The sequence below is a fragment of the Penicillium hispanicum genome (genome assembly GCF_028827665.1).
Source record: "Penicillium hispanicum strain IBT 35686 chromosome Unknown utg000004l_segment0_segment0, whole genome shotgun sequence".
Classification (NCBI taxonomy): domain Eukaryota; kingdom Fungi; phylum Ascomycota; class Eurotiomycetes; order Eurotiales; family Aspergillaceae; genus Penicillium; species Penicillium hispanicum.
The window spans coordinates 833,938-859,276 of NW_026623196.1; the positions used below are offsets into that span (position 1 = coordinate 833,938).

General features: G+C 55.4%; 12 protein-coding genes across 12 annotated transcripts; 4 read left to right on the forward strand and 8 right to left on the reverse strand.

Moving 5' to 3' along the window:
- Positions 1-674: 674 nt before the first annotated feature.
- N7459_004057 (uncharacterized protein) lies at positions 675-2,361 on the forward strand (the record flags this gene model as incomplete). Its single annotated transcript, XM_056943241.1, has 3 exons — positions 675-1,149; positions 1,198-1,278; positions 1,331-2,361. 3 exons carry the CDS (start codon positions 675-677, stop codon positions 2,359-2,361), a joined length of 1,587 nt encoding a protein of 528 aa, XP_056800124.1.
- A 235-nt stretch (positions 2,362-2,596) lies between these two features.
- On the reverse strand, positions 2,597-3,313 carry N7459_004058 (uncharacterized protein; the record flags this gene model as incomplete). The annotated part of the gene is made up of 3 exons (XM_056943242.1): positions 2,597-2,676; positions 2,826-3,141; positions 3,212-3,313. The coding sequence occupies 3 exons, from the start codon at positions 3,311-3,313 to the stop codon at positions 2,597-2,599; spliced, it is 498 nt and encodes a 165-aa protein (XP_056800125.1).
- A 292-nt stretch (positions 3,314-3,605) lies between these two features.
- Positions 3,606-4,852, reverse strand: N7459_004059 (uncharacterized protein; the record flags this gene model as incomplete). The annotated part of the gene is made up of 3 exons (XM_056943243.1): positions 3,606-3,694; positions 4,011-4,530; positions 4,592-4,852. The coding sequence occupies 3 exons, from the start codon at positions 4,850-4,852 to the stop codon at positions 3,606-3,608; spliced, it is 870 nt and encodes a 289-aa protein (XP_056800126.1).
- Positions 4,853-7,232: 2,380 nt separating this feature from the next.
- On the reverse strand, positions 7,233-7,892 carry N7459_004060 (Hpt domain-containing protein; the record flags this gene model as incomplete). Its single annotated transcript, XM_056943244.1, has 3 exons — positions 7,233-7,572; positions 7,637-7,806; positions 7,860-7,892. The coding sequence occupies 3 exons, from the start codon at positions 7,890-7,892 to the stop codon at positions 7,233-7,235; spliced, it is 543 nt and encodes a 180-aa protein (XP_056800127.1).
- Positions 7,893-9,580: 1,688 nt separating this feature from the next.
- N7459_004061 (uncharacterized protein) lies at positions 9,581-10,062 on the forward strand (the record flags this gene model as incomplete). The annotated part of the gene is made up of 2 exons (XM_056943245.1): positions 9,581-9,825; positions 9,867-10,062. 2 exons carry the CDS (start codon positions 9,581-9,583, stop codon positions 10,060-10,062), a joined length of 441 nt encoding a protein of 146 aa, XP_056800128.1.
- Positions 10,063-10,079: 17 nt separating this feature from the next.
- Positions 10,080-10,397, reverse strand: N7459_004062 (uncharacterized protein; the record flags this gene model as incomplete). The annotated part of the gene is made up of 1 exon (XM_056943246.1): positions 10,080-10,397. The coding sequence occupies one exon, from the start codon at positions 10,395-10,397 to the stop codon at positions 10,080-10,082; it is 318 nt and encodes a 105-aa protein (XP_056800129.1).
- Positions 10,398-12,260: 1,863 nt separating this feature from the next.
- Positions 12,261-13,085, forward strand: N7459_004063 (protein tyrosine phosphatase-like domain-containing protein; the record flags this gene model as incomplete). The annotated part of the gene is made up of 3 exons (XM_056943247.1): positions 12,261-12,721; positions 12,817-12,956; positions 13,012-13,085. 3 exons carry the CDS (start codon positions 12,261-12,263, stop codon positions 13,083-13,085), a joined length of 675 nt encoding a protein of 224 aa, XP_056800130.1.
- A 426-nt stretch (positions 13,086-13,511) lies between these two features.
- On the reverse strand, positions 13,512-14,936 carry N7459_004064 (adaptin-binding domain-containing protein; the record flags this gene model as incomplete). The annotated part of the gene is made up of 3 exons (XM_056943248.1): positions 13,512-13,591; positions 13,649-13,996; positions 14,111-14,936. The coding sequence occupies 3 exons, from the start codon at positions 14,934-14,936 to the stop codon at positions 13,512-13,514; spliced, it is 1,254 nt and encodes a 417-aa protein (XP_056800131.1).
- A 603-nt stretch (positions 14,937-15,539) lies between these two features.
- On the reverse strand, positions 15,540-16,220 carry N7459_004065 (putative small nuclear ribonucleoprotein SmD3; the record flags this gene model as incomplete). Its single annotated transcript, XM_056943249.1, has 4 exons — positions 15,540-15,642; positions 15,732-15,861; positions 15,994-16,054; positions 16,164-16,220. 4 exons carry the CDS (start codon positions 16,218-16,220, stop codon positions 15,540-15,542), a joined length of 351 nt encoding a protein of 116 aa, XP_056800132.1.
- A 361-nt stretch (positions 16,221-16,581) lies between these two features.
- On the forward strand, positions 16,582-17,352 carry N7459_004066 (phosphatidylglycerophosphatase; the record flags this gene model as incomplete). The annotated part of the gene is made up of 1 exon (XM_056943250.1): positions 16,582-17,352. One exon carries the CDS (start codon positions 16,582-16,584, stop codon positions 17,350-17,352), a length of 771 nt encoding a protein of 256 aa, XP_056800133.1.
- Positions 17,353-18,479: 1,127 nt separating this feature from the next.
- On the reverse strand, positions 18,480-20,306 carry N7459_004067 (homeobox domain-containing protein; the record flags this gene model as incomplete). The annotated part of the gene is made up of 1 exon (XM_056943251.1): positions 18,480-20,306. The coding sequence occupies one exon, from the start codon at positions 20,304-20,306 to the stop codon at positions 18,480-18,482; it is 1,827 nt and encodes a 608-aa protein (XP_056800134.1).
- Positions 20,307-23,056: 2,750 nt separating this feature from the next.
- Positions 23,057-25,042, reverse strand: N7459_004068 (major facilitator superfamily domain-containing protein; the record flags this gene model as incomplete). Its single annotated transcript, XM_056943252.1, has 10 exons — positions 23,057-23,258; positions 23,311-23,579; positions 23,633-23,765; positions 23,818-23,986; positions 24,058-24,167; positions 24,225-24,328; positions 24,386-24,624; positions 24,678-24,735; positions 24,785-24,805; positions 24,863-25,042. 10 exons carry the CDS (start codon positions 25,040-25,042, stop codon positions 23,057-23,059), a joined length of 1,485 nt encoding a protein of 494 aa, XP_056800135.1.
- Positions 25,043-25,339: the final 297 nt, after the last annotated feature.

The following is a 25,339-nucleotide window of genomic DNA, read 5'->3' on the forward strand; positions in this document are numbered from 1 at the left end:
CGTCGGCAAGATGGGAACAACATGCTTCTATCTCAAATCTCCAATAATTGCTCCATTCCCAGATATACAAGGGCAGAGCTATACCACTGGATCCAGTCGGGTCATTTGGCACCTCCAGTATGTCTAAACTAAGCGGTCTGGTGAGAATAGGACATGTCCAATGATGCGTGCATGCATTTCGAAACCTCGTTGTCGCAGGGGACTGCATATTATCCACATAAGGCCCGGTCCCAAAATATAGCTGTCGAGATAGCTGATGGAAGCAGCCACTTCGCGCCAGAATGCGCAGAGAAGACGGATGGAAGAGTGAAAATGCAAAAGACCTCAGGCACCAGCCACAGCAAGAGCCACAATCACCCGGCAGAGTGCTAGCGCCACACTGACGTCACTGCGCCAACCTTCCAGGTTGGACGGCGAGCTGCAACGATGCCCGCTGTGCCTGGATTCTCCTAGCGTCAACACTGCCACTGGTCTGGACAGCCCCGGGCGTGATCTCTCCAGCATACTCCACATTTTACAATTCCCTGACACGCCAGTGCGTCATGAATTTGATCACCGTATACCACGTCGCCTCTGCCTCTTGACCCTCTCCCATCAGGCCATCTCTCGTTTCTCCCAACAACTCTCAACAGCACCAATCGCATGAACATAATTCACCTTTGTGTATTTGAGCTATGCCGGTAGCAGCACGAGGCTGCGCCTCCCTCGCCTCCGTGGCACGAGGGCAAGTGTCATGGCGGGGCGTTGGTGTTTACTCGTCTGGGACATTTGGCTCGTCTGCTCTGGTCGGTAGCTACCAGCGATCCTCGTACCGGCAAATCCATGGGTTTTTGCATGGATACCGCGGGACGGTCTCAACAGAAGCTGCTTGGTCACCAGCTGCACGATTGGCACAATTGGACCTGCGTGCGCCTGGACTGGTCGGCGCCCCGCGAGCCCTTCTCACGCACGGCCAGGTCCGCTGCTTCAAAAAGGCAAACTATATCGAGCGCATTGGGGACAACGAGCGGACGGAAGATATTCTCGAGCGGTTGGAAGTTCGGGACGACGAGAAGGATGTCAGCCCACCACGACAGGTGCTCAATGAAGATGGACAACGGCCTTCGTCACCAGAGCAGCAGGGAGAGTGGCCGGGGGACATGACGACCGGTAGGTTGAGAATTCCGTTGATGCATGTGCCATGGCTAACATGAACAGGGAAAATGTTGACCACGCCATCCAGGCTCTTCAAACTGATCATCCCATTAACCACCGTCGGGAACCAAGGCCAGAATAAAGGTAACAGAGCCCAAGCCCATCGTTCCTGAAACAAGACCAACTCCCCATCCAGGCATTGAAACCATCGCCATCCTCGTGCACCCTCAGCAGCCACTCTCATACCTGGAGCGTCTGATCCAGTCCGAGCTCCCCGCCATCGAAGGCAAGAATGGCAGTCCTCGCGCCCCACTCGTCTCCTTCATCGCCCTCCAGCACGAAGACAATGCCATCAAGCCGAAAAAGCGCGCCGAGGATGACCTCGATCCAGACCTGGCCGTGCAAAATGCCCGGGAATACCACTCTGACCGCAGCCAGCCCGTCGAACGCCGACGCTCCCGCGAAGAAGACGCCGAAACCTACAGCTATCCCCGCAAGACCGACACCAGCCTAGACCCGCCGGACGGCGCGCCGGAGCGGTTCGTGCGGTGGTCGCAAGCGACGGAGGTAGGCGACTTCATCCGCGACGCGGCGCGCACGCGCGAGTTCATCGTGGCGATCGAGGGCGCGCCGGCCGGGCTGGGGCAGATCCGGATCACGGTGCCGTCGTTCAACGAGCGCACGTACTTCCTGCGCATGCGGCTGCGCAAGCTCTCGCGGCGGATCCAGGGGATTGCGGCGGTCAAGCACTCGTGCGACGAGCTGGCGCACCGCGGGGCGCAGCGCGTCGCAATTGGCGGCTTCGGCATTCTGTCCGTCTGGTGGTATCTGGTGTACAAGTTGACGTTTGAGACGGACTTGGGCTGGGATACGATGGAGCCTGTGACGTACCTGGTCAGCTTGTCGACGCTGATGGGCGGGTATTTGTGGTTCTTGTATCATAACCGCGAGATCTCGTATAAGTCTGCACTGGACTTTACGGTCAGCGCGCGCCAGCGCAAGCTGTATCAGCAGCACCAGCTGGATTTGCAGCTGTGGGAGTCGCTGATCGATGAGGGCAAGACGCTGCGCCGGGAGATCAAGGGCATCGCGGCAGAGTACGATGCGGAATGGGATGAGCGCGCCGAAGAGCAAGATGAGCGGGTCACAGCAGCGCTGAGGTCGGATCGCAACGAGAAGAGCGAGGGGAAGGGCGGCGGCGATGAGAAGGATGATGGCGACGAGTGAGTTGGAGCGGGTGTCATTCTGGGTAGAGATACGCGGGTCGGTCGAGGTTGTTGTACACCGTCCTTGCAGTGGCACTACTTTACATCTGTTCCTAGTTGGCTGTCATACCCCGGCAATAAACTGGCATTTGCATCTGCGACGCGGAATCAATCATTCAACCCTAGCTCAATGCACAAATTACAGCAAGAACAGCCCGTCAAAGAAACCAATCCATCCAACATGCTGGCCTCGCTCTCTACAGCGTCCCATTCCGCACGGGGTCATAGTACCCCTTCTTCGGCGACGTCGTCTCCTCGACCTGCTTCGCTTTCTTGTCTATCCAGGCCAGAAACCCGCATTAGCCCAAGTCCAACCGCAACGTTCAATATCAAAACGAACAAGCAACCACCACCGCCACCACCACCACCACCACCAGACAAACCCATCCCAAGAACAGTCACAGCAACGAGAAAAGACACGCTTACCATCCACCGCCGAGCTGCTATTCTCGCCCTTCCGCCGATTCCGGTTATTCCGCACATCCCGCGACCGGAACACGCTGTATAGCAGCCAGCCCGCCACCCAGTTCGGCCCGTACTCGCCGTTCGTGTTGCCGCGGTCGAAGAGCGGGCGCGTCGCCGGCCCGGCGTTGCACCAGATCTCCATGATCGCCCAGCGCTGGCGGTCCGGGCGGATATGGTGCCAGAAGAACGGGGGGCGGGTGTTAGGGTCCGCGCGGATGCTGTCGAGGAGGTGCGAGGTGTCTTGATTCATGCGGTTGTAGACGATGATAGCTTCGTCCTGGGCATGGGAGGGGGGTTCCCGTGTGAGGTGGTGGATCTAGGGCTGGGTGGACGGGGACGGGACTTACGCGCATGGCTCGGTAGTACTGTTCGTGCTGGGGATCGTGGGGGTTTAGGCCCAGCGCGTGCATGAATTCTTCTTTTGAGACTCGGGGGCCGACGGGCGCCATTGGGAGACAGTGGGTGGGCGAGACGGGATAGTGTATGGATGGGAGTGGGACGACTCAAGGAGCTGATGCTGATGCTGATGCTGATCTGATGATTGAGAAGCTATGGATATGAATTCTCGAAGTATACAAGATATCACAGGAATCTTGTGGAAGAGGTATCAACAAGCGGTGGACCGACTTTATATCGACCATCAACGGCCAAGCCCGTTCAAACAGGACTCAGTCTCACGACGCTTCGATCCAACGGCCACCAGACTCGCGAGTCTCCAGCTTGCACGAGGCCGTTGCCGCTCTAGGGTGCAATCAGATCCTCACAGCCCACGGGACGAGGCAGGGCCAGCGAACGGACGAGGATGAGGCCAACGATCACGCAGGCAGGCACTGTGCAATCAGCGAAGTGGGTAAGCGATTGACCCGGGGTAGCAGACGCCAGGGAGACCACGGCAGCGAGTCGCAGCCGACGTCGAGGCCGAAGACAATGCCAATGCAGTCCGGGGAATTGGAGAGTCTGGGCTGCTCGCCACTGGTTTGTTCGCAGGGTCCATGCGACCCCGAGACATGGAGGCGGAAGACGAACGGGGCGAGAGGAAGAGACCAGAAGACCAGCGTCATGTCACGACATGAATGAAATGAAATGAAACGGTCCATAGGGGATTGGGAATGCAACGAAATGGTGGGGGAGCAGAGGTAAGCTCACCCTGTCTCCTGCTGTTTTCAGGGTATGCGTCGATGCGTCTGCGAGATCCGACGCCCTTCCTGTGGCGTTGTACAATGTGCAATGTGCCTGTTGGCCCATCGTACACCCGTTGACATCCAACCCCGGACTCTACGTCAAACCGTGACCCCCGGTCGACGGGGTTGTTTCGTGTGGTGTCGATGTCACCCGCCCACGCGTGTCGGAGGTAGTAGTAGGAAGCGTGCGCTCGAAATGGTGATGCCGAAATGGACGATACGGAGCCATGGACCTCGGCGTCCGAGATAGGTAGGAGGAAGGGTTGGAGGTGGAGGGTGGGCAAACGGAGTGACTGGTCTACACGGGTGAGGATGCGGTAGTACATCCGATTCCGTGACGGTGAAGCTCGACACGCTCGAGGCGAACAAACAGGCAGGAGATGGGGAGGTTGGGTGTCGAGGACTGAGCACCATCGATTGCGGGAAGGGCTCGAGGGAGACTCCGAGCTCGAGTCTACTATCCGAGACAGATGGTGGAAGTCGGCCTGCAGGAGATGGCGAGCTGCGAGCTGATCGATGTCGAAATGGATGATCGTGGACGCATACAGTATCCGCATCTCTATATACGAGCAGCAATCCACCAGGCACGCTCACTCCGAGCTCAAGCGTCTCGAGGATAGACCAGCGACATGACGCGATAGTCGCCGGGCCAGTCTCGCGATCGAGATCGAGCAGACCTGAAACACCCCTGGTTGTCGCGCCCAAGCCGCCGGAAAATACCCCAACAGGCAGGAAAACCTGCCCGCGTCCGCGGCAGCCAGGGAGAAGCGACTCGTTGGCCATGCCGTGTGACGCATGAAGCCGCATCCCGGGCGAGGCCTCAATATTGCAATCTCGGTGACGAAGAAAACGGCCAGTCTGCATGCATCTGCATCGGAAGTCTATCCGCCGGCTGAGTCGTGCAGTGCTATCAGTGCGTGCATGCGTCGAGTGTGGGGGAGGGCGTGGAAGAGGAGGGAGAGGGTGTTGGCTGGGAAGATGAAAGTGAAAGACCGCAAAAGCGCATACCGGATCTTGAGCCTCTCGCCACCAAACCTCGGCTGACGATGCAGCCAGTAAATTGGCACAGTAACCGTCCTATCATTCTTATCGTCATACATAGAATGCAAGGTTCACGATCCGAGTCTTCATTTCTCGAAGCACTAGCAGCCACATCTCGTGCTCCAATGTCGCCTTGCACATGCCTGTCAGCAGCTATACTTGATCAGAATAAGCTATACCGGTTATATAGAAGATACATGTAGAAAACATTATTATATACCCTAGAGATATCTAGTATTAGTATTAATGATTAAAAATCCCTATCCCTACGCACGTATATATAACCAACCATACACATCCCAAGTCATCATCAGATACGCAACACCATAGCCAAATACGATACTAGTATCAATGTGGACAGGGTAGCACAGGTTGTAGGACTAATCGGGTTCCGTGTCGGAGCTTTCTGATTCCTCACTCGCCTTCTCTTTGCCTCGGTGGCTTGACTTGGACACTATGCGAGGACAAGTCAGGCACGTCTCCGGCGCCTAGACGACTCGGCTGCACCCCGCGGGGATTTGCGCTGCAGCTGCAATGCAGGACGTTCGTCGAGTTTGATTTCGATTCTGATTTTGATTTTAATTCCATGTCGCTCATCAGAGCCGTTGGCCGAAAACACAATCTGTCTGGCCTGAGAGCCAACGATATCGATATACCAGCAGACCAGCAATAGAAGCGTACTATCGAGTATTCAACCTCCCCAACCCCAACTGCCAAAGCATAAACCAACCATCAGCCATCAATTCGTTTCCACAACCACGTCCACCCAAGACATGTACTCCCGACGATCCGGATCCCGCTAGATCCCTCCAAAATGAAACCAGACCAGACCAGGCCCATCCACGCCCTGCTGAAGAAAAGACGACGCCAAAAATCCCAATGGAGAAGGAGACAGAGTTCATCTCCACCATCGGGTGCAGGGAGCAGTCGCACGGGAGCGCGCGCCAACCACCGCGCTGCGATGCAGGTTCCCGGAGCCCGTTTTCAAAGGCCCGGCCCCCGGCATGCGAGGGCGCGCGCAGGACCGGACTTGCGATGCAGGATTCCTCGGGGAAGCTGGGGCTGGCCGGGGTTGCGGCTGGTGGGATGGAGCGTGGTGGAGGTAAATGGATGGGTTGGCGTGAAGTACTCTACGTGGTTGGAGCTATACTATCTCCGTCGCGATATCAGGCTGGTAGACGGCGTCGAGCGAAGATAGCAGCTACTCGACGCGCAGTCGAAAGAAACATAGACTCTCGCTACAGACATAAATGATTTATCTATAGGAATCTATGCTCGGATCGATGACGATTGGGCGATGCGATGGCAAGTTAACACAAGCTTCTCACGCTCCAGTGCGGCGCCGGTGGCTGAAGGAAGCGTTTTGAGGCACCAATGGACGACAGTGATGGCCGGACGCAGTGGAGCGAGTCCCGCGGGCGTTTCTGCGCATGCATAATGGGGCTGAGGCTTGCGATCTACCATGGAGAGCCTGGGATGTCTGCAATCAACGATCCCATCTATAGACTATACGCACTACGCGGACTGGACTTATCCTATCACGCTGAATACATGCTTCAAGTCATGTTATACTCCGTTGTAACTGGTCGCGTCGACTGCGGCGCGGGGTCTAGACTCATACTCAGACATACTGCATACGTGTCGGGGGTCGGACCAGAGCGCGATCCTGTGTTCTTTTGTCCTGCGCGGCCGATACTGCGTGACCGCGGCACTGGATTGATCCGTGGCAATGCGAGTAGCGCTGGGTGGCACGCTGGTTCCATGCCTCGAACATCATCTGTGATGCACATCGCCCGGCGTGGAAGAGATGAGGGTGTAAGGATGGCGCTTGCAATTGTCCAGCCTGTGCCGCTCCATGCGCGAGACCGGATCCTCGGGAACCTGAGTTGTCCGGCATACTTGCTGTGCCCAGTCATGGATGATAGATGGATAACGGTGGGGAAAAGTTGTATGTACGTCCAAAAGCCAGAATCAGAGCAGAAAAGAGATAAGAGACAGGGGAAACAATGAAAAGGGAGTGCTAGGTGGGTGTGGAAGAGACCATCGCAATGCTCCATCCGTCGCTAAATAAAAGTTGAAAAAGAATAAGGAAATCACGGGGAATCAGAATAAAGAAGCAAACCAGCCCCGGTTTCATTTCGCCCGCCTATTTCTTGGCATCTTCCTTGGACTCGTCTTTCTTTTCGGTCTTGGGCTCGGCCTTGGATTCCGACGCGGGCTCCTCGTCCTTGAGCTCCTCTCCGTAGTACCGGCGCAGGAACTTCTCCACCTTGGCATATTCCACCTTGACTTCCTTCAGGGTGGTTGCGATGCTCTTGAGCGAGACCTCCTTGTCGGGCTCGTCGGCGGAGCCTGTCTCGTCCTTGCCCGCACCGAAGTGCTGGATCTTTTCACAGCCATCCTTGACGTTGGTCAGGCCCAGCGTGGCTGAAGATCCCTTGAGGAAGTGGCCGAGAGACGAGAGTTCCTCCAGTTTCTTCTCTTCGCTGCGGAGGTGTTAGACGGCCGGTTGGTGGAAACCAGAGAAGCGTGATCAAAGATGCGACTTACAGCGCCTTCTCCATCTTGGTGAATGTCGTCTCGGCCTGATCGAAGAAGCCGTATACAATGCCCTTGCTGAAGTCGCGGTCATCGTCATCATCCATTTCGAGAATCTGCTCAAAGGTGCTGGCATCGATGAGCTCTTTCACGTCCTCGAGCTGAGGCGGGCCCGCCTTGGGCTGGAACGGATCAGTCTGGAGCTCGGTGAATCAACGTCACGGGCACTACTTACCTCCTCAGCTTTCTTGGTCTCAGTTGGGGCCATATCTGGGGTAGAGCCAAAAGCTAGATGAAGAGATTGAACAGATTGGACGAAGCCGGTGCACAGCACAGATCGGAGCGGTCGTCAAATCGAACACCGGATGGCCGGATCTAATCAATCTTGATGGCCGACTTGAGGGATCTGCATTCATTCCTGGTCAGCCGGCAGTTCCAGATGCACGTCAATATCAATCATAAGATTATGAGTCAATAAGGAGGATGTATTCAGACTCGCATGGGTAGATGGACATCCAGCCACCACAGCCGAGGGACACCGCACAACCTTTCATCTCAGAACGGACACACCACCCCACCCGGCATGCCTTTACAAAGCCATGGGCAGGGGGTGGATTACAGATCGAGGCAGCGGGAGGTCCACGGCAAAGACGCCGGCGGGTTCTGGAGTGGCAACGGCTGGAATGAACCGAACCACACAGGATAAGGCACAGCTGGCGCAGCTGTGCAAACGCCGTGTACGTGAAGGAGAACGATGAACGCTGAACGGAGCAGTGGGCAACATTCCACGCTCGAGGTCATGAATCCAGGCCGCAGTTGAACACCTGGAAGATGCTGCCACGATGGCACTGCGCAGGGCAAAGCGGACCAGACATCTCAAGCAACAAGCAGATGGAGAAACGGGGGACCAACATGCACAGAAAGGGGGAGGAGAATCACAGGACGATCACTGTGCGATACCAGTTGGGGGAGAGGAAGGTCGAGGGAAAATTGAAGGGGAAGCAACAAGTACGGGCAGGGTTGATAAACGCCGGGCCTGCGCATCTACTCGGGCGAAGCAGCCAAGTCTCACACTGGAGCACGGCAAAATTACCCAGCACAGCGAGCACAGGAGGGGAAAGAAAGACGAAAAGGCAAAAAAGTAAAAGGGCCGATCAGTCGGGTATGGCGTGTATCAAGAAAAAGAAGAGAAAGAGGAAGAGGATTGCAGGGCTAAAAATGGGCTAAAAGGAGGGGCAGGTGCTAGACGTGGTTCAGCCCACCTTTTTTTCTTTCTGGAGGTGGACTCCGTTTCCTGTAATCTGAAGGAGGAGCAGACTCACGCTTCCACCAGAGAAGCACTCGAGGGAGAGCGAGGTCGAGAAGAGGGTTTTGGGGAGTTCGGGGGTTAGCGAGAAGCAGAAGGCGAAAGAGTTGAAAGGTCAAAGGCGAAAGCGAACGGGGAGGGCGGAGACCGGTGGGGATTATTTATTCCCATCGACGAGCCCGCACCGTGCAATGGAAGCTCTCGTGGGAGACTCGTCGGACGTCGAGACTATCGAGTAAATAATCTATGCATTGATTGATCATCTACCAATCTCCCCTTGATCTATCTTCCAAAACGAGGTTGACATGGAGCGCATGGAGGAAAAACCATGTCGATGCTCTCTGGCATTCCCCCACCACACTATACACTATACTTGCCTATACCGGAGGCGGGCGCAAACAATAGCCTAGAAAGCAGTATTTTTTTGATCATCAATTTTCATAGCTCCATTGCAATTACACCTGGAGCAGTGCTAGAACCCTTGCCGGGAACCAGTTTGGCTATCCTTTCATACGGCGCCATTTGCCGCGTCCGCACTACGCATCACGAGGCACGAGCTATACTTCCATCCTGCATCTTGCATCTTCCATCTTTCCGCGACCGCTAGCATTGGAGGGGGTATATATCTCTTTTTTTCATCTCGCTAGCGCATGCCCCGCCTCTCCGTTCACACTGAACTTACTGAGGTGAAACCACGAAACAGACCGGGTCGACGCTCCACCGGACTCAAACCCGAGACCTGTGAGATCATCGGCACCCTCGACTCGTGCACCGAACAGTCCAAGCACAGTGGAGAACCACCCGTCCGGTGCATGGATGAGAAAGGGGAAATGGCCAGTGTCACCACCACCCAAAAAAAAAATCTACAGGGCACCGCGAAGGAAGCCGCTAGGATGTGAGAATGCAACGGGTCTAAACCTACCACCGATCTGGCAGCGGACAGAGAGGGGAGGTGGGCTGGCCAAACGACATCATCGGGGCCGCCGATCTCCGTGCCAGGCACGTCACTCGCCCAAAAATTTCTCGTCTGGTTCGCGGTTTCCGCGCTGGTATGCCCGCGAGCCGCACGTGGATCCGCGACAACATTGCGGTTCCAATCCGAAAGACGCTAGCGAGGTCGGATGTGGGCTAACATGGTTGCACCTCTAGTCAGACGCCGAGAGAGCAGTCGTCTCTGCGGATCCGACTCGAGTCGTCCCCATCACTGGAAGGTTGGGATGGACAAGCCCCGGCCTTGCGACATCCTTTCTGGACGAGACGGCGAGGCAAGCAGGCAGAGAGGGGGGCTGGGGTGCCAGGCTCGTACAGCAGGGGATCCGATGCACCGATCTGCCCGGTCACAGTTGGTCCCAGCTGGTCCTGGTGCATTGGACCAGCCTGACCCGGTCCGGATGATGGGTCTGGGCCCTCGGGGACCGTGAACGGGTGTCGATACGCTCGTAGATTCTCCCCGGTGTAGGAGTCCATCCGCCAGTCCATCCGCCCATAAGCGAGGGCGTCATCCCACAGCACTGCACGAAAAAGGGAAAGAAAAGGTCAATCGAAGCCGCACCGCATGCGAAGAATCTGTTGTAAGAGGGGGTGGTTGGGACGGGGAGGGGGCCAGGACGATGTATCTGCGCCGGGCTAAGACACGAGCGACCATGCTGTCACCGATGACGATGGCCCAGGGGGGAAAATTGAGTGAAATTTGGCTCGCAGGATCTCAACTCCGAAGCAGTCTGTGTGGCTCGGTGAATGGACAGCGACCTCAATGGCATGGTGATAGCTTCCATTCTGCCTCAACCCCATCTGAATCGAACTGCCCTCCAACCCGCGTGCGCCGCGCAGCCACCTCTTTTATTTATATAGCAGATGGGGGCACTTGTGCCCTCCGGTGTTCGTCTGCATTTTTCGCGTGAGGTGGCTGGCCCCGAGCTTGGTCCGCCAATCAGGATGGGCGCTGTCACCCATGACATCACAGCGGAGCGCTTCGACAGCCTCTGATGTCATGGCCCGCTCTGTCCTTGGATGTGCGTTCACGGAGAAGGCTGTATGCTTGGCAGTAGCGTTCGCGTGGGCCATAAGCTGCAGAATAATGGATCTAGTGTATACACCTGAAATAAAATAAGACTCACCCGCTGATAGCACATTGTATACATACCCACTACTCGCGACTCTATTTTCAGATGAGCGCACCTTACAACCGCGCTCCAGGACCAATGCACGGCGACATCATCGGTTGCTCCCATGATGTATGTCAGTCTACTGGACCGTGCGACGCCGGACTCCGGGGACATGCAACGTTGACACCGTGGGCAATGAAAGCGCCGTCGTACATCTTACCATTACTACCACCACGACTGGTGCGCCTCGGCCAATATTGCCCTGGAGGGTTGTTGCATGCTGCAGTCGGGCCTGGAGTTTGATTTGGCAGTTGGAATGAAAACGATACTAATATTAAATCAAGGATGAGAGTGAGCGTAAGGACGTAGGGGTGCCAGTGACCGGGAAGGAAAGGGAACACTAGAGCTAAATGACTTACCTTTTGAGGAATGTGCGGACGAGAGTATACTCAGGCTCCAGTCCTCCAACAAAAACCCGAGGAAAAGAAACTCCCATGCTGAGTCTGATGCTGGCCCCAATCCTACAATCTGGTGATTGCTATTTTGAGCCCGCAGTACGAGGGGCGTCCCTAGGGGCGTGTCGGGGTGAGAGCTTACAGGGATGGCACCCACCAGTCCCCGTTGCCCTTGTCAGGCTGCGAGCGCGGCCCAAAATGGGGCCCTGAATGGAGACCATCCGTTTGGTTCCCAGCGGATGCACTCTATGTATGTATAGTGATAGCGGACACCTCGACAAATCAGCCTGGGCTCACTCCCCTGGGAGCCACTCGGTTCATCACACTGCAGTCGCGCTGCGGAGTAGAGTAAATCAAGGCGAGGGCTCGGCCGCGAGCTGGTAAAACCCGGGATATGGCCGTAAGTGCACGGTGCAGGGCACGCATCTAATGGGGGATGGTGTATGTAGTGGACTAGAGGCCAGCAATGGCCAATCACGTCTGTCGCAAACTCTACACAGCGAGTAGGAGGATAGTCCAGCAAGAGAGGAGAGTCAGAGAAAAGAAGGTTGGCCCTTCACTTCCCCACATATTGCCGCCTTCGACGCGCCTTCTCGAATGCTTATGTAACCATCCGAGGTCCCTTTTTCGAGATTCAACATCTCAACATTTGCTCGCGCGCGCGTGTCACCCGCTCCAGGCTTGCTATCGTCGAGTCCGAACAGATCAAATTCTCGGATCTGCTCAACATACATCACTCTCTTACGCGCCGCTGCATCCATCCTCCCGCCATGCCGTCCTCTAGCGGGCCCTCAGGCCTCACCCGCGCCTACCTCTTCGCCTACAATGCCCTCAACCTCGTCCTCTGGGGCTCCTGCCTCGTGTACACAGCATCCCTGGTTCCTACGCATCTCCTCACACATGCCCTCCCCGCCATCTTTAACTACACCTACTCCCCCTTGCTGCTGGCCACACAGTCTCTCGCCATTCTCGAGGTCCTCCACAGCCTGGTGCGCCTCGTGCGCGCCCCCATCATGACCACCGCCATGCAGGTCGCGAGCCGGCTGCTGGTGGTATGGGGAATTTTGGCACCGTTCGGCGGGGCTATCGTCGGCGCTGACAAGCCCCAGCCCGGCGACTATGCGTACCTGGGCTGCGTTGCGGCGTGGGGGGTCACCGAGGTGATTCGGTACGGGTTCTTCGCGATTACGCTCTCGGGTAACGCGGTGCCCGCTTGGTGGACATGGCTCCGGTGAGTGCATCTATACACTACCTTCCTCTTGACGCGAGATGCTTGCTCGACGTCGGAGTTGTTCGCGTGGGGCTTTGCTGATCTGTTCTGTCCAGGTATAACACGTTCTATGTGCTCTACCCGATTGGAATCTCTAGCGAGTGCACCCTTATTTACCTATCTCTCGGCCCGGCTGTGGGAGTCCACCCGTTGTATCGCTTGTTCTTGATTGCCGTGCTTGTCATTTATGTGCCTGGTACGTTTCGCGTCTGCATGCCATTGCGAGGGATGCTGTTACTAACGCGCTTTAGGCTCGTATATCCTGTACACGCACATGATTTCCCAGCGCCGAAAGGTCATTCGTGGCAAGAAGCGGGCTGATTAGATGCGCGGGGTGTCATCGACGTATTTCTCGCATCTGCATCACGGATAGTGGTGTTGCGGAAAAGATGTGGAGGACCGTTTATAAGAATCCATACATTTCATTGTAAAGATTAGTCACAGCCTCTATTGGAGGCTGGCGAATGGAATACTGTACAAGACAGTGTTAAACGTATTCCCCGGGATAAGCGCTTGTGGCGTGAGCTAGGGCCTGGAGATTTTGGGTCCGTCGACGGCTTCTGAAGCTAATCATTGTAATTGTAAGGGTAAGATGCCCCTTCTGATACCAATTACTTCTACTGTCACATATCTTGGGGGTGCAATCCTGCAACACGCCAATGGCAAGGATTCAAGCTATACTCCGTATATCGCCTCTATCAATGCATCTCATAGATCCACAACGCTAATATAGCAAATCCCAATTCCATCATCACATCTCCCGCATCAAATCGCTCACAGCCTTCGCAGCAAATTTCTTCCTCTCGTTCTCCGGCAGGTCGGAACTCATATCTACGCTATGATCAGCAAGACATCCCGGAGAATGTGCAGATATCATCCGCAACGTACCTCGTATCGCCTGCACACGCATCATCAGCGCCTCCATAGACTCGACCTTAATTTCCTCGTCATTGTCCTCAAAGCCACCATCTTGATCTCCGTCTTCATCGCCATCACCATCCCCACCACCCCGTTCAATCGCCATGCGCAGACCAAACATCTCGCGTTCCAGTTCGTTCACTTCCTGCCCGAACCCGCGCGTATGTGCCGACCTGCCAAGCCCGAGTAACTGCTCTTCGAGCTCATCGTCAGAGACGCCATCAGGGTCACGGTCTGCGTCCGGCTCGTACGCATCACCCGATGCGCTCCAGTCGTGCGTCTCAAGGACTTCCTTGATGCGCGGCATGCCCTCGCGTTCTATCAGAGAGGCATCAGTCAGCACCGATTCGACACTCTACTAACCTCAAACAGCCAATGCATAACGTGTTCATCCGATCGATCCCGAAACGCAAAGAACCCAGGGCCACATACCGCCAAACTCATTCCGCGTCTCAGAACCCTGCCCTTGCGCATCCCACTCCACAACCTCCCACCCCACCAACCCCTCATCATAGAGCTGATCCTCCCACCACGCAACCGAGAACGGCATGTCCTCCCCGCCGGCATCTTCATCCCCAAGCCCCATGCCCGTCTCCCCGGCGACGGAGCGCGGCATAGCCGGCACAGGCTTCTTCGCGCCCACTAGCACAAGCAGACCCGGTACGTCGCCGACGCCGCCGCGCTCGTCGTCGATGCACTCTTTCACGGCGGCGACGTCGCGGATCAGAGCGCGGAGGGCGCGCACATCGGCGCGCGAGGAGGGGTCAGGCTGTGCGGTCGTGGCGGATGGGGCGTGGACGCAGATGAGGATGGCGCCGACGGCATCGCGGACGATTGAGGCCTCGTCACTGAGGAACTCGGTGCGCCATTGGCCTGGTAGTGTAGCCTGTGTCTGTGTCTCCGTACTTGTAGTCGTAGTGGCGGGCGTAGCTGTCGTTATCTCTACAGACTCGGCGGGGAGGGAGATCTCGTCGACCCAGACGGGGACCTCGGCGGTATAGTATTTCGTTTGCAAGCGCAGTGGGCTGTGCGTGGTATACCCGGCGAAGGAGGTAGTTGTCGGCGTCGACTGCGGCGGGGTTGTGTCGGGCGGGGGTTGTTGCGGCGGATCGTAGACGGGGACACCGGTGAGAGAGTCCAGGAAGGGTGGGATTATAGAGAGGGATTGTGACGTCGGGGAGAGAATCAGGAGGCGACGTGGGTTGGCGATGTGTTTGGGCGTTGGCTTCGAGGGGTCTGCGGGGGACGCGGAGGCCATGATGCAATGGCGCTGGGAAGGGCGGGAGTTGAGACCGGAGATTTTTTAGAGGAAGCGCTGCGCATCGAGTTTTTCGCAGGAAACGCTCGATATAAGGATGGACGTGGTGTGTGAGCAGGAAGTAGTCCCCGCATGCAGGGAAAAAGTTGCGGAGATGCGTGGCTGATAGGCGATCTACATGGGCGGTTGGGTGTTATCGCACATATTGTCACTCGGCTAGATTTCATACTTCATATCATTCCACTTATGCCTGAGCCCTGCGTTGCATACCGTTTCAATCTATTGTGGAGCTTTCTGCAGCCTATTTGCAAGGAACAGGGCGCTCCTCTGGTCCCAGGGAATTGCATCTTCAATCCTCGTAACCGAAAGGAAGCCCAATACAAGAATATAGGCATACGCTGGGTATTCATTGATGAGCGGATACAAAGTTCCCAAGGAACAGATGCAATAGCCCGGAGACGGCAAGACAGAAAGAAAAAGCCTGAGAAATTTTCCCCTTGAAACCAAAGAAAACACAAAAGACGAACGCCAACCACTAGAATCTGCCAGGTCTTGACTGCCATCTCACCTCATCCTCATCCCCAAACGATTCGGCCCATCGACTTAACCCCTCCGCTGGCCACGCGCGCGCTGCACGGTAGCCTTACCACGCGCCAGGCCGACACCACGCCCACGCTGGCCTCGTGAGCGGAACATAGGAGCATTCCTGCAGAAGATAGTAGAGTTAGCAAATCCTTGCGGAGAGAATTTGTGATGGTCGGTGGCATCTCGGCGCAATGGCTCTAATAAACGTACCTCAGCATGTCCGGGACAATGAAGAATCGCACATGGCTTCCCCGAATGTAAACCTGGTCGAGATGCGACACGCGGCCGTCGCGTGCAGTGACAGTGATATCCTTGAGCTGGACATTCATGTTGTCCTCGGCTGTTCAAGGGAAGAAAATACGGTCAGCGGGAACTCTCATCCGTACAGACGATGCCGCAAGTGAGCCGGTTCTGCATGATGCAATCCAGTCTCCTGGGCCTCCGTCTTCCATATCCATGGTTATCCACGCACCTTCCAGCAGCTTCCCTCGGTAGACAACACCAGATGTGATCTCGAGCGTGACGACATGACCCTAAACAACGATGTTAGCGGTCCGCCCGTCAAGGTGAAACTGTCCAGTGATCGCAGACACTATCGAACTGCAGCACGTCTGGACAGAATCAACTAGTCAAGACACGCACCTGCGCTTCGTTCAGGAGCTTAATCGGAATGCCGATCGTGCTGGTGAGCTTGCCCATCTTGACAACGAGTGTGCGGTGTGGACAGGTATTCGGAGCGAAAAGGCGGGTGCTGAATATCCCAATGACTATCACAGGGAAGCTCCTCGTGTAGGAATCGACGCGAGCAGAGCACGGCGGCGGTGGTCGACGGGTGGTGGGACGTGGATGGAGACGGCGGAGGTCGCGAGGTGAGTTTTGCGGCTAAGCTTCTTCTCTCCGCTTTGGCAATTCCAGAGCGCAGCCTGCGCCGACAGAACTACAACTCTCGCCCTCCAATTCCCATGCCGATTTCTGAATCGGCACATACAATACTCATGGAGAAGCTGCGATAGCCATTGTGATACCCTCGTGATTATTTTCTGTACAGCGTCTCCGCACAATGGCCGGATCCCCCAACTCCAACCTGCGCGGCTTCAACCACGCCGTGCACACCCTCCTCAAGCAACCAGCCAGCTTCCTCCCACACCTCACCATCCCAACCTTCACCCATCTCCCCGAGAACCTTGGCCCACACCTCGTCCGCACAGCTGGATCTCCACCCTCAAGCGCAACGGGCACCAGTACCAGCACCGCCAGCGAAAAGCCCATACCACCACGAACACCCACCATCCGCGCCCTCGTCCTCGACAAAGACAACACCCTCTGCCCCGCAAAGACAACCACATTCCCACCCCAAATCCTCACCAAACTCGCCGCCCTCCGCACCTCCCCAACTTCGCCCTTCCACCTCGCCACAAACCCGCACTCCATCCTGATCGTCTCCAACCGCGCCGGCAGCCACCCCGCCTTCGACGCGGAAATCCGCGCGCTGGAGGCCCAGCTTGCGCACCTCCAGATCCCGGTCTTCCGACTGCCGGACGGCGCGTCGAAGAAGCCGTTCTGCGGCGACGAGGTGGTGCGGTGGTTCCGCGAGCGCGAGGTGGTGCAGTCCCCGCACGAGATTGCGGTTGTGGGCGATCGGTTGGGGACGGATGTGATTATGGCGGGCATGATGGGGTCGTGGAGTGTTTGGTGTAAGGAAGGGGTGTTTGAGGCTGGGGAGACGGGGAAGCCGGGGCGCAATATCTTGGAGAAGATGGAGGTGTGGGTGGAGAGGTATCTGAGAGGGAAGGGGTATACGGCGCCGGCGCCGAGGGGGTGGGAGTCATAGAGCTGGCCACGGAGGGTATAGGGGCTGTATGGGGAAACATTTGGACGGATAGGGACTTTGTAGTGTTAATTTTGTTGCATAGCGTTGTATAATACTTCATGCTGTCGAGTACACAACCAAGGCCTCAGAGTTAGGCCACAGGGGTGCATATCACGCAGTTCGGCAAGCAGTGGACAACACGAACATGTATTGTCAGTTTACTACGACGGACGGCCTTCAATATACAAGGAAACGAATGACACAAATAAAATCGATTCAAGAGTCTAGCGTCAGTCTCCCACATTCGTTTACCACGAGACTGGCGTCATCGTTCGGGTTCTGGGCCATCCGGAACAGAGCATATCTCAACTTGCATGGATGACCACAAGAACCCACCACCCCAGTCTCAGATCAGACCCAAACAGGTGTCAACGAAAGGAAATGCCATGCGTAAAGACCAACTCCAGACCCATGACGAGAAGAACTATCACACCCGCGGGGGGCGTGTGAAGAAACGAATCCAGACCAGCAAAGGCCTGGACACGTCGTCTTCGAGAAAACAAGAAGCTCAAAAGACAAAAGTAAAGAAAAGAAAATTCCGAGGGGAGGGTTCGCCGTCCAAGTCGGTCTGTTTGGCATAACAACGTAAAAGAGACCCCGGCCATCAGATCACAAACGTATATAAAGGGGGAAGTGGATGGCAGGGGTAGAAAGAGAAGAAAATGCGTTCATGTTTCACCGGGACATCCGGGAATTCGACGAACAAAATGAAGAAAATGCGTCAAAACAAGCATAAATCGCTTCAGGACCGGCCCCAGAATAGAATCGGAAGGGTATTAATACACAAAAAAGCGCACAAGACAGAATGGATATATGTCACGCAGTCAAAGAGAAACAGCAACGAGTCCAATCGGAATTTGCTTTCCCGGCCATCGCCAGCGAGACGCGAAATGGTCTTGATCAGCCATCTACAGGGCGCAGGTAGAGTACCTCGCACTCAGATGAATTTGACCACAAGACAATGGGAGTTCCTCCGAGAGGGAAATGATAACCCATCCAACACAAGCGCCGCAAGCACTCCAAAGGCCGTGAAACATGAGAACAGAGACAAGGAAAAGTATGGATGATCAACTTCCGCGGCTCAAGGCTCACGACCCAGAGGGCAGCCCGTGGGAGTTGATATCATCGAGATTGACCAAGCCATGAGAGTAGTCACCAAGCGCTGGGGAGCCATGGCCTGACATACCATGCATTGGTAATTCAAAGCTGGGAGCGTCGTGCGAGACCGCGTAGTTCACGTGTTGCTTGGCGTACATCTCGTTCATCGAGAGCCCATCCTCCACGAAAGCCGACTGTTGTTCATGGCCAAAGCCGAACATGTCAGATGAGGAGTGAGACATGTTCGACAAGGGCGGTGAGTGGTTGGCGATCATCGGATCGGCCGGGCTGACACTTGAATAAGGCGACGGGGCGTGCGATCCAACCGTGGAGGCATCCGACGGTCCTGCAGATACGAAGGGCATATTGAATTGAGGAGTCATGTTGGCAATCGGCGTGGAGTCGCCTTGCGCCGCACTGCTGAACATGGAGGGGCTGGCAAAGTCAGAAGGCGAAGCGGTGGTAGTTGCAGACATGGGATTGGTTCGAAAATCAAGCCCATATCCCTCGGTGTCGATGCGCAGATCCGTCGGAAGGGCGTGCACCGACTGTGGCACTGGCGCATAGATCCCGGAGTCATGATTGTATGGAGCCGGCGTCTGCGGCATGTGGAAAGAGGTCATCGGGGCCTGCAACGCCGAGATATCAACGGCAGCGGGCACCGAGCGGCTACGCTGGCGCTTGTGACCGCGGGCGGCCGGTATATTGAAACCCAAGTGGTTGCTGTCCTGATAAAGGTTCATGTACGCGGGCGGCGCAAAGTGGTTGGGTTGAGAAGCAGGACGCTGAATGTAAGGCGGAGACATTGCGGCGGGAACCGCAAAGTGGTTCGAGTTGTTGCTGTTGCTGTTATATGCCAGGCGGTTCTGGAAGGATTCAAGGGAGACTAGCTTGGCCAGCTGGACACTCAAAACCTTGGGATGGCCTCCCAAGTGATGTACCATAATCTGACTCGCTTGCTGCTCCTCCGTAAAATCACCACATTGGTAGAAACCTCCAGAATTGGAAGAATCCATGAAAAACATCGGCGGGCGGTTAAGTTCCACCACCAAGCCACCGGGCCGAGGCGGTGCCCCGTTTGGCCCCGGGTTTGGGTCTCCAGTTTCCAGGGTGATGTTCTTGATAGAGGAGAAAGGATACTCGATCTTATAGCCAGCGGAGTCGTTGTTGATGTAGTACGTCATGCAGGCCTTGTCGGGGGAGTAGAAAATCACCAGATCCATAGCATTTTGTCCAATCCGCCGCCAACTGCCCACAGTCAAGGATCGGCAGGTAAAGTGCGAAATGACAACCTTGCCCGAAGGGTTGGTCTCGTTTGCATACATGCCCGGGGCCCCGTATCCTGCTGCCCGCCCGAAAGGGTCGCGAGTGCCGGGTTTGGTGGGATCGAATTGCATTGCCAGATAATGGCGCATGGAATCTGGGATCGTGTCACAGCCCTCACCCGTTTCAATGCTCTTCTTCGCGAGCATCTTAATTTTGGCACGGCGGTTCTGGAACCAGATCTGAACCGATCTTTCGGTCATGTTAATGTCCTGTGCGATGCGTTCTCGGGTGGCCGCAGTGGGAGTGGGATTCTTATTGAATTCGACCTCGAGCGTGACAAGCTGATCCTGAGTCGCGCGCTGGCGCTTGTTGTTCTTCTGCTGTTGTGTCAAGGTGCTCTTGCGCGGTGGGCGCCGCGCAGCAGCCGAAGGAGCGGTCGCGGTACTGGAAGTGGAGGGCGATGGGGTGGAGGTTGGGGGCGAAGAGGATGCAGTGGTGGACGCTGTGCCCGCCCCCGTCGACGGGTCAGGGGTTTCGACCAACGAAGACATAGTGCAATGCGAAGTTCCGGTAGATATCGGCGATGAGTGAAGTTCGTAGCGATGATTCAAAGTAATCCCGAATGCCGGATTTGGGATCGTTGCGCGAAATGTTTCTTTTGAGTAGGATAAAAAGTTCGATGCGTGACGATCCGGCCGACAGAGACGTTGGTGCTGAAAATGACTGAGAGTCTTCCAAATCCTTTTTTTTCTCTCGAAGCAGCGTCAAGCGCGAGAGGAGAAATCCAATACTGAAAGAAAGCGCTCTGGCGGAGGCGGGATCGACTCGCGTTCGATGCAGACCACGTCAGAAGCGAAGAGGTTGGGTGGTGTAAGGGCGCGTCGCAGAAGCGTCCCGTGCAAAGGAAGGTGGGAGATAAAAAGGCTGGCCTATGCAGCTCCAAAAGAAGGGCGATTGATCCAGAGATCGACCGGACTCGTCGGGGTGAGGTCGGAGTGGTCGTAGGAAATCGCAAGGCCCGGTTGAATCGATCAATGGGCGGGAACGGTGCCTTTTCGAGAGGGGTCAAACCGTTCGCGAGGAAACGAAGAGTGCGAGAGGGGGAAAGAGCGGGATAGGTCGTCGTGAAAGAGTGAAACGAGCGACCGAGCAAAAAAGAAACGAACGGAGAGGGGGGAGAGAAAAAGCCAAAGACACACGACAAGAGAAGAACGAGAGGGAGGAGGAGATCGCGGGAATCAGGAGATGCTGACTACGCAGCCCAGGAAGCCCAACTTTGGAAGACTCACTTCTCGCCCTCCCTCTCTCGCCTTCTCGCCCAGGCTAAGCGTGAACGCTAACGCTGAACTACGGACACTATTGGCACCTCGTGGGGCCTGAGACGTCCCAAACTGCTGGGGGCCTCGACTCCCGTTCGAGCTTCTCGTCTCGCCCGTGCTCCATCCGATTCGATCATCTACTATCCTTGGCCAGGTATACACTTCGAGAGCAACTGGTGGATCTCCCGCTCTCTGGGAAAGTCCCGGTCTGGCTGTTTTGGCCCCTGCGTCCGCTTGCATGCGCCCAATCCACGCTGTCCACGCTGAGCCTCGTCCGAGAAGAGGGGGGCCTCCCGCCTTGTTTCTCCTTTCTCGACGACTCTAGCCGATGGTGTCCGGATTTCTGACGAGCCGGCCATAGTCACGAACAAGCAACCTTGTCCCACGTCGCGCGTTGCCACTGTACGACTGGCACTCAGGGGAAGGAAGAAGGATCCAGGGGAGACACTCCGCCCAAAAAAAACCTCTCCACGGGCACCGTGGCGCCCGAGAACCAGACACCAGAGGCCACTTCCCGGCCCTTGGACCATCAACAACCGTCTTGATCGTCGCCAAATGCCGCCGTATGTACGGCTCCTACCACGTGAGATCCGCGGGAATCTGAAACACCGGGCGCTGGTGACGGCCAGCGCATTGGGGTCGATGGGTGAGGAAGTAGTGGTGGTGACCGGGGAATTTTTTTTCTTCTCCATGCTCGTAGCAACGCAGCGGCGCTTTCCCACAGACCCTCGTCTCTCCTTCCCGTTGCACCCCCGGTGTCCTGGGAAACGCGACTTTCCTCTGATTCGAGAATGGCTTCAGCCACGGCTCCCGTTGGCGCCACCGTTGGAACTCCCACGGTTCCAGGGGCCGATCCATCCGCCCCTCGCCAATCAGCGAACACTTGGTCGCGCCCCCTGAGTCTGTGGACTGTCAGAAAAAAGAGGGCCATTCAGGTACCCGCCCCATGCATGGGTTGTGATTGGCAGCGCTGCCATGACAGGTTGAAATCGAATTCCAGACCGACACCGCCGTGTTGGACAGACTCCGTCCCAACCTTCAGGGTGCAACCTGTCTGGATCTGGCCTAAACCCCGGGCTCCCCTTATGACACCGGCTCTGGATGGGGCCAGCACTCGCGCTGTTTAGCCTGATCGGTCCGAGACAACCAGCGTAGATGGATCTCATTGGGAGGAGCGAGGTTCTCTGCCTGCAGCGCACGTCACACTCAAGACTCCGTGCGCGGTCACATCGTCCCAGGCATCCCACGGACTCCCTGGAGCAGTGCGGAGATAACCAGGTTGCTTTGGCTGACCTTGGTAGCATATCCCAGTCGAGCAGGCGATATCCGAGAGGACAAGGCCCATTGTGCGACCGTGGTTGCTGTACTGGGTGCAGGGGAGAATGACAGAAGAAGCAACTCCCGGGGAGGAAAGGAGTGGTGAGGGGCGACTTTCATCTCACTGGTCTTCTGGTTTCTTTCCTCCTTGGGACTAGGCTGCTCCATCTGTCGTGACAGTAGGGCTGAATATATTACATGTGAAAATCCAAGCTCACATCATGCCCAGGCCCAAATACGTGGCTGCAAATGTTCAATGAACAGGTGCAGAATGACAGGAGACTCGCCACCACCGGGTTGCATTAATATTTGATGGGCGTTGCGCCCAGGCAGCCAAGTACAATGACAGCGAGAGCAAGAAGCACACGGTTGACCTTATACCCATATGCGCTGATTACAAGGTCGTCGAAACGAGGAGAGAAAGAAGCCCCATGGCTATTATAGGGATGATATAAAGCTAGGTGAATACTAGGGGCGTCAGCAAGACTTGCCGCCTGATGCCCAAAGCAATCTTGGTCTTATCCCATATGACCGGCAATTGCTGACTTATTCCCGAATGCAGTCCTTCATATTATGTCTATTTGAACCATCTTCAAATAGACAAAATCGGTCCCCCCTCTCGCTTTCAGCCCGTTGATTCACGAAATTTGAAGTGAAGAACGCATCTAGTTAGCAGTGCAGGGCGCTTCTATCTCAAAACGCTTGACTCGTCTCTTGAAATGCCATTCAATCCACGGCACGCAAACACAAAGCCATAGAATCATAACACATACCCATCCGATTCCATATGCGTACCCTTTCGTTTTTTCAAATCGCGGTGCTTCTGACGTCGGAAACATATACTGCTGAGAAACCGTCTCGACGGCACTAGAATTGGTCAGTTACCAGAGCCAGAAGAGCTGCAGTCTGGAAAGCTTACTATCCGACTGAAATCATCAGGGACGTGCCCAGAGCTCGGAGCTGCTTGTCACCTCCACAGCAAGAATTCAACCATCCACTAATGAGAGCGGCGATTGCCCCATACGCGCTGCAGAGGTAGTAGACCGCGATCAAGAAATGGTCATTGCTGGGCCAGACATAGAAGACGATGTACGCGAACAGCTGCATGAGACCAAGTACCAGGATGACTATCGGTGGGTTTTGCGTCTTGTCCATGACGAGCGCACTTAGAATCATCCAGACAAGTTCCTAGCAGACCTTGTGAGCAAAATTGAAAAATCGTTGCTGACAAGAAGACTCACGACACATCCGATCACCGTCGGCAGAGCATTGATTTTCTCAATGTTGTATTTGGCATGTTCGTCGACCTTGACCGATTTCAGGTACAACGTCATCCATCGCTGTAGGTTCACTCCACAGGTACATTCCATTGTTCTGTTCCCATTAGCAATGTCGTCGATGTCAACGGAGTCTGGAGAGGCATTACCCCCAAGCAATAACAAATGTCCAGAGTTGCCACGACGTCAGCACGCGCTTGACCGCACTCAGGTCCCAGGTAACATTCATGGCATCTCGATCTTCCTCTGCGAGGCGCTCAACGGCCATCTGGCGTTCCCTCTCTGTCATCCACCAAGGCTTTACTGACTTTGGTTCATCTAATGTAGTGGTAAGCATGAGCAAATTTTCTTTTCTTCTCGCGTGCAGTCTCCAGCGTGGCATGTCTTACTTGGACAGCAGAAAACCCCAAAGATAGCGACCGGAATACCGATGAGGAAATCAAAGATGAAGACCCATCGCCAGGAGGCCAGCCCAAGAGTATGGTTCATGTTTTTGTACCTGTTCCAGTATCAGCATCGCGTGTCGCCAAATTGCAGACATTGTCCCATCACTCACAGTCCCGCTTGAATATATCCCGAGAACATCTGGCCTCCTGCGGAAGAGAACATGAATATCGCGGACCGTCGACTAATCTCGGAGGAGCGGTACCAGCTTCCAATCTAGATCGAAAAAAAATCAGTCTGATTTTGACAATCGACACAAGCAAAAGTTCTTACGATGTAAAAGGCCCCTGGCATCGCACCCGACTCGAAGATACCCGCGAAGAATCTCAGAATGTATATCGTTCTGGCGGATTCGGCTTTGTACATGAACAAAACGAATAGAGACCAGCACATGGTGCAGGCTGGTAGCCAGTAGCGTGGGTGAATGGAAGTCAAGGCCATGGTAAAGAACGGACCCCCGATGATGATTCCGATGTTAAAGTAGGTGGTGAACCAGTTCAGTTCATTCCCGCCTGCATTGAATTCGGTCAGCAAGTCTCACCGCAAGCGAGACGATTCAACGTACGAAGATTGAGGTCCTCCTTCATGCCGGAAACATACGCATTCGTCACATTGGTTTGATCCTGGCGATGGTGAGTAAAAGTGATTTGATATTAGACCAGGTCTGCGCACCAAGTACTTCACGAAGAATGTCTTCAAAACGAGGTTAGCATTCAAGCGAAATGGTAGAGGGTTAGGCCGCCGTCATACCAGACAGGTATACAGCAAAATGAAAAAGTCCAGCTTGAAGATCAGCCATTTTTCCTCCTTGGAAGTGCCTGGCTCATGCCACTGGAAAAGACGCCCGAATCCGCTGACTTTTCTAGGGTTGTCGGGTTCGTCGGCCATGGTGGCATTCGTCTCCGTGAGAGGATTCTTTACTGTCGCCATGTTGGTTGAAGATGAAAGAGTCTTTGAACTTCCCATCAATGACACGACCTGCCTTGGGAGGACTTTTATATCCAAGTCCTAGCGGACACCCTTCAAAATCAATCAAAATTTCCCCACTCCAAATCATGGAATCTCGTGGCTAAACGAAGCTATGATGAGGACCCTGAAGAGAATAGAAGGTGTTTCCTAGATGCGACCGGAGGCTTAACAGTATAGAGCCTAGTGGCGGCCGACAGGACCCCAAGGTCCTCGCCATTCCTCTACATCTTGGTGGAGAGGAATATTCCTATCCATGTA